Consider the following 14,549-nt stretch of genomic DNA (forward strand, 5'->3'; position numbering starts at 1 on the left):
AGAGCCAACTTCTTTTTTGCTCTTAAAAGTGTACATGTGCCATCCGCATCCAGATATAACTGCATAAATAAGAGAATGCAAGCTGTGTGCTTGTCCCTGTCATAAGGCAACTTCTGCACCTGCAACAACATTTCAGACAAAAATGGAGAAGCGACATGTGTCTACAGACTAAATGCATTTGTTAATTTAAGAAACAGCATTGCTAGCCTCTAAGCTCTTTAGCTGGTTGGAGTCGTCTAGTACTTTCTGTTGGTTTACTGATTGAATTTTTAGCACTAAACACTGCTTTCACTGTAATCCAAACCCCTAGAGAAGAGCAGAAAGTCCATCTATGTTTAGCTCAAGTTTTTTTGCTCTTCCTTCATTCCTTGGCCATGGTAAGTGGTTTTGGTTTCCCTCTTTTTTGGAAGAGGTTAAATTGAGTCATTGGACATCTTGCCACCACCAAGTTCCAGTCCTGAAAACACTTAAGCAAGTGCTTAATTTAGTAAATCAGGTTAGGACCAGACACTTCGGTTCCCCCACCTTCTTCCCTACAATTTTGATTTTTATGTCTATAGCCGATAAATCTCTGTTTTAGCTCCTTTCTTCATACCTATTTAAATGGCAGTTGGTTTTTCATTTCTTGCTTGATGTACCCCTCTAGCCTATCTTTACCTGAGGATACAGACTTCTCAGGTCATCCTTGAAGTCCTCCTGAAGCACGTTCTCTTCTGTACCAGTCAGCTTGCTACTGCTCCTCTGCTTGTAAGTTCCTTCACAGCCTTCTTAAGTGCCAGCAGCTTGGTCTTTTACAGGTCAGGTGAAGTCCCTTCGTGCCATACCAGCTCCATTTATTCAGGAAGCATTCCAGGTCCTGATGGGTTTGAAACCTTTCTCCTTGCACTGTCTTCTCAGCCAAGTGTTCAGACTGTGCATTTCCACCGCTCTCTCTGGTCGTGTCCAGCTTAGGAGTCCCTGTTTTCAGCTTCTTCCTCAGGAGACTAAATTTTGCCTCCAGATCTTGTCTCCTGCTTTTGCCTATATTTTTGGTATCCACACAGACCACAGCTCTAGGTTTCTCCCCAACTCTTTTTATTACCCCATTTTTATGTTGCTTATTTTTAGACCTTTAAGCAAGGGTGAGGTCTGCTTGGATGCAATACTACTTTATGAATAACTAATATAACCACTCTGATCCAATAACAATTCATTTCTTTTTTAGTATGCCCTTAGGAGTAGCCACAAAGTTTGCATTCATTTTTCTGGTCAAGTGCTTTTGATAAATAGATTAAAACCCGAAAACACACTTGGGATAATGCAGAAGGTTATCAAGCGACTGAAAAGAAGTCTGTATTCTTTCTTAATGAAAATAAGATGCTGAGTAGGAGCAAGACCAATGGGAACATTGAAAATTCGTTATGAGATGTTTTATAGGGGAGAGGCAATGTCAAACGATTCTGCTCAGATTTGCAGCTGTTAAGACTCAGCTGGAAGCTGTGGAAGAAGCTGTACAAAAATGCTTACTCCAATAAGCTGGGAAAAAACTGAGGTCAAATGTTATCTTAAGGATTGGATGTGCCTAAATAAATCCGTGTGCTTGTCCTCTTTACGTTTTGCAGTGACCTAGTGGAGTAGCTTAACGCAGATAATTAAAGAGGTCAAACAGTAATGAGGAAACATGATTGTATAAAGCCACCTCAATAAAAGCAGGCAAAAGCCAACTTAATATTTAAGCTGAGGGGATGGGTGAAGAGAGCTGCACCTGTCTGTTCTTTGCTTGGTAAGCAGCTTTGCCTTCCTACCTGTTCATGCCAGAGCTAACCACGTGCTTGTAACTTACCTCCTCCTCTTCTGGGCTGCTCTGTGTCTTGTCTAACAATTCCTTTTACTTTGAAAATACCGTTAACATGGGCTTTGTGGCTCTGTCCCACTCCAGTGGGTGAACTTCATGGAAACGTTTGTTTCTGGCTTTGAGCTAAAATATCTTGACATCTTATACTGGATTGTAAAAGCCTCTTGGGGTTTTTTTGTGGTCACTGTGAGCAACACAGGGATGCTACCTCCCCTCCGCCCTTCTTTTGATGTCTATTAATGTATGCCTTAAGGCATTCTGTAGGGACAAGTTGAAGCACTGCAAGCTTCTTGGCCGAGTTACAGCTTCTTGAAATAGAGGCAGAAAGTGGCCCAGGAGCTGCCTGATGCATTAGATACATTTCAGAGCCCTATGGTGGGAGTGGGTGTGTGTGTGTGTGCAGGGGTTGTCTTCCTTTCCCTTGCTTGCCTCTACCATTGGAAATCACCTCTTTCACAACCCCTTGAATCCGCTACCCCCAGTTCTCTTGTAATAAGAGGATGAATAAGAATAAAGGCCAGATTCAATTTTGATGAAAAGGAGCTTAGCTGAACAAAATAACAAGCTGAACCAATTTTTGCCTCATTTTCAATGACATGCTCTGGTAGGATGTTAGCATAAGTTAGTATTATTGCCTCTCCCATGAGGGCAGTGTAATCTAAAGGCATAAAAATCTTGCTTTCAGTATCACTTTGGTTTGCTTCCTGGTATCTCTTGATTTTACTCCAGTCTATACCAAATGCTGGTATTAAAATTGTCTTCCTTCCATCACACAAATCATACTACTTCGCCTGCTAAAATACCTGATAACACTATCTCTTCTGCATCAGCTGGAGGCTTCTCACCTAGCCTGAAAGGAATTCCTTGTCTTTCTGCTCTCTTACCCTTTTCCTGCTGGCTAACCTTGAATTTCTCCTTCCTAAACAACTTTGTCATACTTATGGAATCTTCTGTAGTTTCAAACTACACCTGATGAAGAAAAATCCTGTCTCTTGAACCATAGAGAGTGAGAGCGAGAAATTCGTGAAACGGTCGTTTCTTTCACACGTGCATACGCAACCTCTGTTTGTTTTGAACAGCACTAAGCATTCTCTCTCTTCTTGAGTGATAATTTATAAAGGGATTTTTTCAGTTGATCTCAAAGGTTGTGCAAGATGATATCAGCCTGAAGAGGACTTGTGATAAAAGGGAATGCAGGGTGGCTCTGGACTGCAGTGACTGTCTCGGTAGGAAGATATGCATTAGTCAGCAAGTCCTCCAGGAAAAGGAGTTGTTCTTGAGGATCCCCTTCGGAGTATTGATTAACTTAAATTGGAGAAACCAGTGAAAAGCGTGTTGTAAGAATCTGTTCTGTTGTGCCAGGAGCACACCCTGGGAAGGTGGGGTGGATACAATGTCTTCTCACAGCTAATTTTACTGATGGGAAGAGTATGAGACTGGCTCAGGAAAAAAAAAAAAAAAAAATCATAGAATCACAGACTGATTGAGGTTGGAAGGGACCTCTGGAGGTCATCTGGTCCAGAGCCGGTTGCCCAGGGCTGTGTCCAGGTGGCTTTTGAGTGTCTCCAAGGATGGAGATTCCACAACCTCTCTGGGCAACCTGTGCCAGGGCTCAGTCACCCTCACAGTGAAAAAGTGTTTCTTGATGTTCAGAGGGAACCTCCTGTGTTCCAGTTTGTGCCCATGGCCTCTGGTCCTGGCACTGGGCACTGCTGAGAAGAGCCTCGCTCTGTCCTCTTGGCACCCTCCCTTCGGATATTGATACACATTGATGAGATCCCCCGGAGCCTTCTCTTCTCCAGGCTGCACAGTTCCATCTCTCTCAGCATCTCCTCATGGGAGAGATGCGCCAGTCTTCATGGCCCTTTGTTGGACTCTCTCCAGAAACATTATTAATAGTTATCCTTATGCAGTATAGGTGCAGTAAATGTGTACAGAATACCCACAAATATAGAAGGAATATCAGGAAACCTACTTTAGTGGAAAGATGGAGACTGATTTACATCCTAAACCCTGAGATGTATATGTAAATGCACTGGGTAGTGCACTAATGGAAATTATAGAAAGATTGGGAATGATTTCAGTAATTAAATGCTGGGAGGTCTGTCTTCAGAGTTTCAGATGGGTTCTGTTCAATCTGTTGACAGTAGAGAACTACTTCGTCTTGCTTTAGTTGGCATTTCTTGAGGCGAAGAATTTTTTTTTTTCGTTATTGTCACAATAAAAGCAAGCATAAGATGAAACAATATCAAAAAATGTGATTTGAAATTTGAGTTGCTGTTTTGCAGACAAAATTTTTTTTGGACAGAAATTGCTGTGCTGTTCTAAAATATTCGATGGCATTATGATTTGATCACAGATTACAAAGAATGAGCCTAAATGGCCTATTGGATCACACTTAACCTTTCGTCTTTGCTTCCTATAATGCATGTTCACTTTAGGAATGAGGTGACTTCCTTGGCTAGTTATTCTTAATCTCTTTGATATAGTGTATGGGTGAAACAGTATTTCAGTTTTATTCATCATGAGTGTCTTTCATTGCAGTAGAACTGTGTTTGGTATTCAGTGTCACGCTGATTTTCCTGGGACAGTTGAATTGTGAATCCTTGTGAACTTTGATTTGCTTTCGTAGTTGGCTTTCCACAACATGGTGCCATCCTAAAGTTCATAAGGAAGAGAGTTGTTTTTGTTGAATCTTTCTTGTTTTGTATGAAACAAGATCCCAGGCTGATAAATGTAATATAAAGTTATCCTATGACTAAATATCATCATATCTACAGAGGTAGCCCCGGGTCTATGTCATGACTCATTCTCTTGTTGTTTTCTGTTCCAGAGTCGACAACTGGAATCGGAAACTGGAACGACTGAAGAGCACAGCCTCAACAAGGAGGCTCGGAAATGGGCTACCCGGGTAGCCCGTGAGCACAAAAACATCATTCACAGTCAGCGGGTAGGTTAGGAAAACATCCGTTTGCAGATTTTATTTGTTGGAACTCCCCACTGCGTGAAAGAGGAGCTCCTGCAAGCACTGAGGAATTATTTTTGTCCTGTTATCTCTCCGGGCAACGTGCCATTTTTGTCTTAGCCTTTCTTGATATGATACACTCAAACTGCCAGGTTGGCAGCTCCTCAGACTTTTTGGTTCGTCAATATGTTTTGTTATTCCCACATAAATCTGAAGTTACAGCTTCTGCTTTACTGCAAATAACTTACAGACCTACCTCTATTCTACACAGCATCCTTCTGTTCGAACTAAAGTTTCGGGATTCTCTTATCTCCACTATATCACATATATATTACCCATAGAAAAAAATGTATTCATTTGGATATCAGAAGTCTTCTCAACACTAGGAAAATCCACGAGTAATGCGCACTGAAATCTAATGTGAAGACACAAAATTAAGTGTGTATTGATACATTTATTTCTACATATGTGGCTCAACATAGAAGAACCTAGGGCTGTATTTGGACATCCTAGCTGGGGTTTCAGGTAGCTGTATTTTGGAATACATCTAAGACTGCCTAGGAGTGAGAATAAAGTCAGCCAGTAGAAATGCATCCCTTGGGTCACTGAGTTCCTTAAATATCTATAGCAAGGCTCTCATGCTCTCATCTAGAGAGAGTGTTGAGATCCAAGCTAACTTCTTGTGCTAACTTCTGCCTAAAAACATCTGTTTCACATGCTCAGGTCAAGCCTAACTTGCATAGACTAAATTCAGTTAGAGAGGACGTGTCTATACTACAATATCTATAATATTGTGTAATATTCAATGAGCTGCTGCCCAGGAAGTGGGGGACCTGGCTTCTAGTTCCACTTTAGTCTTTAGAGATTTGAGCCATTCCTGAAACTCCTGAGGAGAATGCACCAAGCCAGAAGCAAGACCAAAGTAGGTGTTTACCATCTTACTTGTCTTCTGCTGAGCCTGGGTCACTCTACAGCAAAAACCCAGAAGCTGTAGCACCAGGCAGAGGGTATTAACAGAGTCTGTAACCAAAACGTGACAGGAAAAAACTCTCCTCAGAGGAAGGAGGCACCATCCTGGATTCTGGTCCTAGCGCCTGATGCTCCTTCTGCTCTTTCTCCAAAGACTATTTAACACAAGATGCGTAAACAGTCACTGAACCAGGCACAGATTTGCAGATAACTGGTGACGGTTTGTGCTGTCACATGCTTTGTTGTTTTTCATTTGGATCTGTACAGCCAACATATGTGTACGTGAACCTAAGAAACTCCAGCGTGTCTTCCATGATTCAGCAAATTCTCCTCTGGACACAACATTCCTGCAAATGCAGGAAACCTGTCTTGGCTTCCCCTAACAGCAGGGCTACCATTAGCAACTTCTCTCTCCATGTTTAAGATGCTCTTTCTCATCCTGACATAAATGTGGAGCAACATATCCATTTTAAATATGTAATTATCAACATATAGATGAGTTGATTCATACCACAATACCGTGTTTTTGTGAAGGTGTTGAAGCGTTCCCCTAAGTGGAATTTCCATGTGAAATACTGTGCTTTTAAATGGTGTTTTGCCTTGGTCATCGTCTTTTTTCCTGGAATGGACTATTGTTGGTCAACCCGGCATCTAACCAAACAATAATTTCCCTGACTTGTCATAAATAGTTATCATGTAAATGGCTTGCTAGCAGTTACTACATCTGTGGTGTATTTTCCTATTTCTGACAGACACTTGAAGAGCTAGAATGCCATGGGCCTGTGATGTCTGAGCAAACCCGAGCAGAACTGGAGCAGAAAATAGATGAAGCCAGAGAGAGTATTCGCAAGGCTGAGGTAAGAAGGAAATTGTTTTGGCATGTTCAGCTTCTTACAACAGAAGGATTTATGTTACAGCTATTTAATTTTGTCTGTGGAAATGTAAGCTTTTAGCATCAAAACTCAGGGAATTTTAAGATGTTGGTTTTTTTCCTTGATTTCATACTTCTCAAATCGCTGAATCAACTTAATGAAAGACTCGAGATTAGAAGAGTAATATTAAAAACACCTCCTGATGAAGAGCTTGCTGCATTTTCCGCTATTGTGCAAAGGTCAGGAATCTCTATATTTAGGCGCTTTATCTTAAATAGAGAAAACCCAATCCCAAGTTCACTAGTTTCCTTCTGCTTGAATGAATTAATACCAGCAAATGGTGATCATATCTCTGTCTTCATGCTTTTTGGCTTCTGGAAGGAACTGCCACGTGCTGATGTGCCTTCTGTTCCAGTATTCTTTGATATACATATTAATTTGTGATGTCGATGGGAAAACATTTGAAATAATCTTTGAGGTACTTTTGAAAAGGTTACAGAGCTTTATGAGACCTGTTCTGGGTTAAGAAAGACTCATTAAAAGATAAACTAGCTTCATACTTGACTGCCAGTGTTGGGTTGGTAAAAGTTAACTGTTTTCATGGCCAGTGATTCAAAAACCCCATTGCAAGCAACAGGAACTAATCTATTAGTTTTCGGCTGAGTGGGTTGCTTAATTAAAACTGTAGAGCAAATGTAATTGTTTCAGTTAAGTGCCTCTCATACCGCTAGATATTCAGAGTACCTGATGTAATTAGGAATGTGATTTACAGTTCAAGAGGTTAGAAAATATAGAGTAAAAATATTCCTCCTACTGATGTGATAAATGTTAGGCTCTCTTTTTAGAACAAATCCAGAATATGCTCTCTTAACAGAAAGTGTTTTAAAATGCAGTAGCCTTTTATTTTGAGTAAACGATTTCAAATAGACTATATTCCAAAGTACTTCAGTGTATATGTAGTTAATGATTAAATATGCAAGGACAGAGAGCATGAGAATGAAAGATAAAAGCAGCAGCAGAAAGAAATAAAATCAGGATAAGAAGTTGCAGAGGACAAGATTCTCACATAAAAATATTATAAAAGCTACAAATGAAATCAGTCTGGAACTTAAGTGTTTGCAAGTCTTAAGAATGCATAACTAACAGAACCCAATAAATCAGTGGAAACTGAGCAAAGAGATAACATGTTTCCTTGGGAGAGGTGGTGGAGAGAAAAATTGACAGGAATATTTTTTTATTTGTTAAATTCTGGAAAGTTAGAACTTTGAAAGTGCGTGCTGCAATAGTAATGGCTAAGAAAGATCTCTGCAGTAGAAATTAGGCCATGGTCCTGTATGAATGATACACAGAATGCAAGGCAGGGATAGCACGCCGGTTATTATCTATGCAGATGCAGCAAAGAAGAAATGTAAGAGCACACGAGGACTTTTGCCCAGCAGAAGGTTGGCGTTTCTGAGAGAATTAGCTAAAAGAGCTTGAGACAAAATTGCAAGTTTCCTTGGCCACAGCCACAGAATATAACTGAGGATAGAAGGAAAGTGCCACAAGTGGAAGGTTTATATAGATTAAAAAAAGAGATGTGAGATCTGAAATAAACCCTGTAGTGTGCTGTAGAAGGCAGTGGTCTTTCCCAAAAGCAGAGGCAGGGATAGAGCTGCACTGGGAAACATGCTGGGCAAGAAGTGCACGGCCAGGAAGGTGATTCATAAAAGCAATGAAGGAGGAAAAAAATAGCATGCAATTCTCAGATCTAATGAGGAGCAAATGCAGTGTCATATATGCGCACTCTTACAAACACCAGACAGTACTCCAAAGAGGTAGAGAGCATGAATATTCTTCTCCAAGAGATGTGTTTTACGGTATTTGGTAGAAAGCATTTAATGTAGACAAACAATATATTTCTGTGGTTTTCCAGTGCTAGCCGGTGTGTCGTAGTTAAAATGTCCCTTACCTTTCTAATATTTAACACGTGTTCTGTTTTACAGCAGAAAATGGTGAAAATGCCAAGTACTTGAGTCTCGGAGGACTCAGTGGCTGGGTGATTTTCACTGATTTTCACTGATTTTCTTTTGATACAAGTTTTCTACTGTGTGTTTCAAAGACATGAAGTAGTCTCTGAGTTTTTTGAATGGTGGGTGTGTAAACCACTTTGTGTTTGTGACTTTTATATATTGCCACATAAGTTATTTATAGTATAGAAATTTTTTTAAGAGAAGGTACTAGGTGAATTCAGTAAGCTTTTTTACTTAGGGATGGCCTTTTGTTTTAGCGTCAACCCGTATTAGTCCCTACTCCTCTAAGTGGCACTATTAAGTAATTTCAGGACCATTAATTAGACAAGAGATTTTTGCATGCATATGATCCATAGAAGAATAAACTATGTAAGCTTTGAGTAAAAATGTTTTCTTTTGTAATGCAATTATAATTCTTTTCAATATGTGAAAACCAAACATTTGCAGCATTCCTGCATATTTAAGTGCAGCTGATTAAGTTGGAATTACTGCTGGTTGGGTAGGGGAATGGTATTTGTGCAAGAAGTTACAGTCACGTATTTAGGCTGTAGGGGAGCTGTGGAACTGCCCTTTCCCTGTCCCGCTGCACTGCGTCTGGGTCAAGGAGCTGCAGCTGGTGAGTAAAGCAAAGCAAAGCGACCCCTGATTTAGCTCAGTGCTTCAAAGAGGTCCTTCTCAGGATAGCAAGTGGGGGAAGAAGGACGTCTGGAGAGTTGGCAGGAGTCAACGGTCAATTATTGGAAGGACCTGGCTTAGGGAGGAGAAAGATTTTTCCGCATCTCCATGTTATTCAGAAAAAGAGGACTTGGAAAGTGGAAAAAGAAAGATTACACAGGCTTTGTTTCTTTTTTGTGAAAGTCAGTTTGATGTGTGTAATTTATAAAATAAAACAGGAAAAAAAAAAGTCCCCAAAACATGCAAAGACCTGTTTATTGGATTTACATTTGCGGCTGTAACTGAAGGCATGGTATTTTACGGTTGCCTGACACCATACATGGTTGCACCCTGTGTGAACAGCCCAAAGTAATTTGCCCTTTAACACTAGTTAGCTCATTTTCACCTGGTCACATTAGATCTTACTTTCTGCAAAACTTTGTGAACACTGCTGTGATTGTAACTGGAAGAGTAATACGTTCTGGTGCCGTGTCTGAAAGTGTTTGATGATAACATGTAGATCTGATTTTGTTAAAAAAACCCAAACTGTTTTATTGGGAAGGTATCAATGCAACTTTGCTTGCAACCGCAACAAGTATTGGTTAATGTACTGTTGTTTGTTGCCATGATGGTCAAGTCTCAGATGTGGAAAGCTCCCATTTATTCTAATTGAGTAAAGCAGCTAGAGGATAGCACAACTAGAAGATGACGAGGGTTGCAGGATATGAATTACGTAACCTTGAGATAATTTCCTCAAGTCAATGGTTATATCAACCTGCAATACCTATAGAGCAGCATGTGTAGGACTCACAGTTTCTAAATGATCGTGTGTGTACTGCTAGCACTTGGAAGACGGACATTTTCCTGAAGGTTATTTGTAGGTCACATGCGTGTGCATGTGTACGTGCACACGCTTTCTCTCCTCTTGTGGTGTGCTAGATAGTGTGTACCGTCATTCCAGAGGTGTTCTCCCTTGTTCTTTTTGGGGGTTTTGGTGTTTTTCCTCTTGAAATGCTTTTTATTTTTATTTCCTTTCTGGAGTAGTGTGCCTGTTGTTCTATCCCATTTTGCCTTCTTGATCCACTCTTTGGTGCTTTTTCCTTTGCAAATCTACTCTCTTCCTCCTTCGCTTTCTTCATCATTTCTGAAGGGGAAGATAACTTCACAAGCACATTGGTATTAAATTTTGCCTTTCTTCTGGCAAAGCTATTCTGGTTGTCGCTAGACACTTCCACTTGCGTGTTTCTCCCTGGGGAATTTTACGTTCTTGACACATTGCTCCAGTGCCAGCCTGCTTAACTATCAGAAGACGGACCGATCTCTATGTGCCATCTAATACAACATGAGCTGAGTCAGAACCTTTTAGAGACGATATATATTGGTAATGTGGTTTCTCGAGGGTGTATTGTGCATAGATGTGTTCATCTCATTGCCCTCTTCCTCAGAGACCCTGAATCCTTTGAAATCTAACAACGGAGAGGAACGGTACCATACATATAACTTCTTTATTTTCTGATAAGCATGACGGGTGTGGAAGCAGGTGTAATTTGAAGGTATAGCAAGGAAATACAGTAAGGGTGTGGAAGCAGGCGTAATTTGAAGGTACAGCAAGGAAATACAGTAAAAGTGTGCATAGGATCAAGACATATTGGAGAAACCGAATTTTTTCTCTTCTGCAAGATGCAGTGCCTGAACATAAAACCTTAGGTTGGCACATTCACAGCTCAGTGGGTTATTTTTGATCTTTTTCTCCCTGGGATAGGAGGCGTTTTTCCTTGTGATGTTTCAGGGAGCAGACTCCTTGATTAAAGTTTGGGGAAAAATACGGCTTACACCAGAGTGCTCCTGTACAATCGATACATGGCGGATGATATACAGTGACTGTAACTGATAACCAGAACACATATTTTCTTCTTAAAAATGGAACGTTTCTATTTTGTCAAAGGTGTTTTGTTTGTTTTGCTCGCTTGTTTTTAAAGGAGATGTTAGAATATGTCTGATAATACCTCTGGCACTGGCTGAGTGCTAAAATTGACTGTGGTTAGTGCTACACCGTAGAGTTTAGATCCAGAGGAACTCCATCGTTGTCAAAACAGCATTTAACCACTGCTGCGTCAGGGAAGGATTTTGATAAAGACAAGGACTGAGAGCAGAGGGTGCTCGTTTAAATTGAAGGTGGCACGATTCAAGCATCATCTGTAAAGGAGATCAACACCTTTGAAATTCAATAATTTGAGAAAATAAACTATTCTTGTAGCTCCTTTGCACTTACTCAGCCAACTCAGGTGACTGACCTAGAACTTCTGTATTTTAAGCTTTCATTTTTGTGACAACAGTAAGGAAGGTTGCTGGGCATTTTACAGCTCTTAGTTCAGCCAATTGGATAGATCTGCTTTGCCTTAAAATAGCTTTCCATTTCTCCACTGCCTGTATGCCTTTATCTTTAAACTATTGGAGACAAAAATTTACTGTCTCCACTGATGTGTGTTGCAGAAATAAGGGAAAACAGAAGTTGAAGCTATTTCCTTGGTTTCTATGATCCTTCTTTCAGCCTGCATCCTGGACCCTGAGGCTGGGTTGCTTGAATTCTTCCTCTCATTTTATTTTGTCTCTATCAGCCTAAAGATTCTGATACTTTGGTAGTCCGGGGTGAGCCTCACCAAGCAGTATAGTTGGTCCCAGGGCTGACATGATTTTTCTCGATGATGGGAGATTTCCCATTTGTGCTCAGGTCTGTGCTCAAGGAAGGTCTTGGGGCCTCCACAGCAATTAATCCTATTTCCACTTAATTATAGGGGGATGCATTTTGTCTCATCATTAGGATATCTACAGCTCTCAAGAGAGTATTTGTACCAGATAAGATTTGATTAAGACTCATTATGGTGCTGTTTACTTTGTTTGATCAGTTCAGAAGCTTAGGTCCATTTTTAATGTAAATGGAGGGCTGTTTTCTCCCTCCCCTTATATTTGGCTATGAATATTTATTACTGTGCTGTGATAACAGTTGTGTCTGCTGGCTGGGCTCCTGTTCTATCTTAGGATCTAATCTATTAATCGTATGCTGCATGTGGTCCTACTGCATCTCAAGTAGGCGTAGCTACGTTTCAGCCTGTTGTTATTTGTGTGTTCTTGCAGTTGAGCCTTTCAACTGCAAGAGTGGTGTCATTCTCTGCTCATAAGAAATGTGAGAAAAGCTAATTCCTAAAATAAATGAAATGGAATAAAGCTACCAACCCCAAAAAAGTTGGATCTGTAAAATGTCACTTGCTACCATCTATGGCTTTGCTCAGGAAACATATGCTTGGGAGAGCTGTGCTAAGTAAACAGATTGCCTTCCCGGTATGAGATTTGTAGGAGCTGATAGTCTTTCCGGCTAGGCAGAATGAGGAGTAGCCTGGAAATATGCCGCCGACATCCACAGATCAGGAATTTTAAACTCTTTTGGTGAAAAGCAGTTTAGTGAGGACATCTGCAGAGATGAGAATGTCGTCATTGAGAAGAACATCATCAGAGCCCCGAAGCTGTATTATGGTATTATGAAGATGTACAAGTCTTAATACTTTATCAGCTGTATCCAAACATTTAATCATTCTGACTGCAGTGTTGCAAAAATTATACTACCATATTTGAGGATTTTTATCTTGAATTAATACTTTCTGATAATTATTTTTCAGGGACTTGCTGTAAGTGAGAAATTTGGATAGCAGGCAGTGTGCTCAGATCCTGCTTCAATATTTCACAGTACATTTTTTTACAAACTTGCCTGTTATGGTATGAACAACGAGGAAGGAAGTCTTTAGAAGGCTGGGTTGTATGTATTCACGATAATAATAAAGGCTATTTTTTTCATTAGTGGACATTTAACAGAGGAAGGTATTTTGTGGGATGAAGGGGCAGGAACAAACACAGAGATGTTTTGAAGCTAACGATGAAATACAGTCGTAAAGATTCCTGGAAGATATAGTCAACTGAAGAGCCATATTTGCTGTCTCTATATCTTATAGATCCCTATGTGTACTGTAAAGGCTGGATATCCTTATATATGGAAACAAATGAATAAGTAATTTTGAAAACATCCTACAAATAATAGTCATCATGACTTTAAATATTGCTGAGATGAAGAATAATTGCTGTAGGACTTCAGGCGGTAGACTATCTCTCAGATCTTTTTGGTAAAGGGATCAGGGGTTAGTCTGGGCTACGAGAATATTAATGTTGCTTGTGTAGATTTTTGTTTTGTCTTTTTTTTAAATTCGGTTCTCTTGAAAGGCGGGTCACACTGAAAATCCAACTCAGTTCCTTAAACCTGTGGTCTGAAAGTGGTGCCATTTCATGGAGTCGTTCAGGTTAGGGGCTTTGGGGATGTCTCTAGTCCAGCCTCTGCGTAAATCTTACTGAATCTTTTGACTATGAAATGTATACAACGTCTTTCACTATATTAAGAACCAGTATTTGTTACCAGGACTGCAGAGAAATGTGTTAATAAAGGTTTGCACCCATACATCTTACATACATTTCATTTTCTACTTACAGAATTTGGGTAATTTCCATTCAGTCTCATTACCAGTAGCCTGGGAACAACTTCTTAAACCCTACAAAATGCTTTGATACTGCTCTCATCTACTCTCCATCTCCTTCCCCACCAACTGCTTCCTCTGTTTACGGATCTGTAATGTTTTTATATGCTTGAGCTTGGGAAAAATCAGCCTGCCAGTTGGGCTGGAGCTGCGCCGGTGGGCTCCTCTCCATTAATAGCTTCACCTCTGTTTTCTTAACCTTGGCGTTCACTCTTGAGACATGTTATCTGTGTCAGTGTTTCATTTCCTGTTTGCTTCACCCTAACAGTATCGTTTGATTTAACTCCATGCAGAATATTTAGCATATAAATTAACTAACTCTGCTGTAATATCTGGAGAAACTTCCCGCCCATCCTCCCACTTCAAAAAAAAAAACAAACCCAAAACCAAAACCCACTCAGGGTTGTGTTGAAAAATGTCATTTATTAGCTAGTTGCCTAGCTGGTGCAGAAAAAGTATTGGGTTTGGGGTTTTCGGTCCTGGCCAGGTGAATTCGTAGGGACGGGTGGTTCCAGGTTGCTGCAGGACTCGCTGCAGTCGCTCTGTTGCAAGCAGTGGCTGAGCTTCGCCTGGAGCCAGGTAGCAAGTGGATTTTTTTTGGCTGCGGAAAAGACAAAGGAAACACAGGTTAGAGCAGAAAGCGTATCTTTCTTGCCTGTTTGTTAG

The 14,549-nt window shown here is 40.4% G+C and overlaps 1 protein-coding gene across 1 annotated transcript in view; it reads left to right on the forward strand.

The window, feature by feature from the left end:
- The window catches only part of FCHSD2 (FCH and double SH3 domains 2), a 166,958-nt gene that overhangs the window by 134,855 nt on the left and 17,554 nt on the right, over nt 1-14,549 (forward strand). The window contains exons 11-12 of the mRNA XM_050913717.1: nt 4,668-4,784; nt 6,521-6,625. Of these exons, the coding sequence (XP_050769674.1) occupies nt 4,668-4,784; nt 6,521-6,625 (222 nt within the window). The remainder of the gene's footprint in view (nt 1-4,667; nt 4,785-6,520; nt 6,626-14,549) is intronic.

The sequence above is a fragment of the Gymnogyps californianus genome, chromosome 1 (genome assembly GCF_018139145.2).
Source record: "Gymnogyps californianus isolate 813 chromosome 1, ASM1813914v2, whole genome shotgun sequence".
In the NCBI taxonomy this organism is placed as follows: domain Eukaryota; kingdom Metazoa; phylum Chordata; class Aves; order Accipitriformes; family Cathartidae; genus Gymnogyps; species Gymnogyps californianus.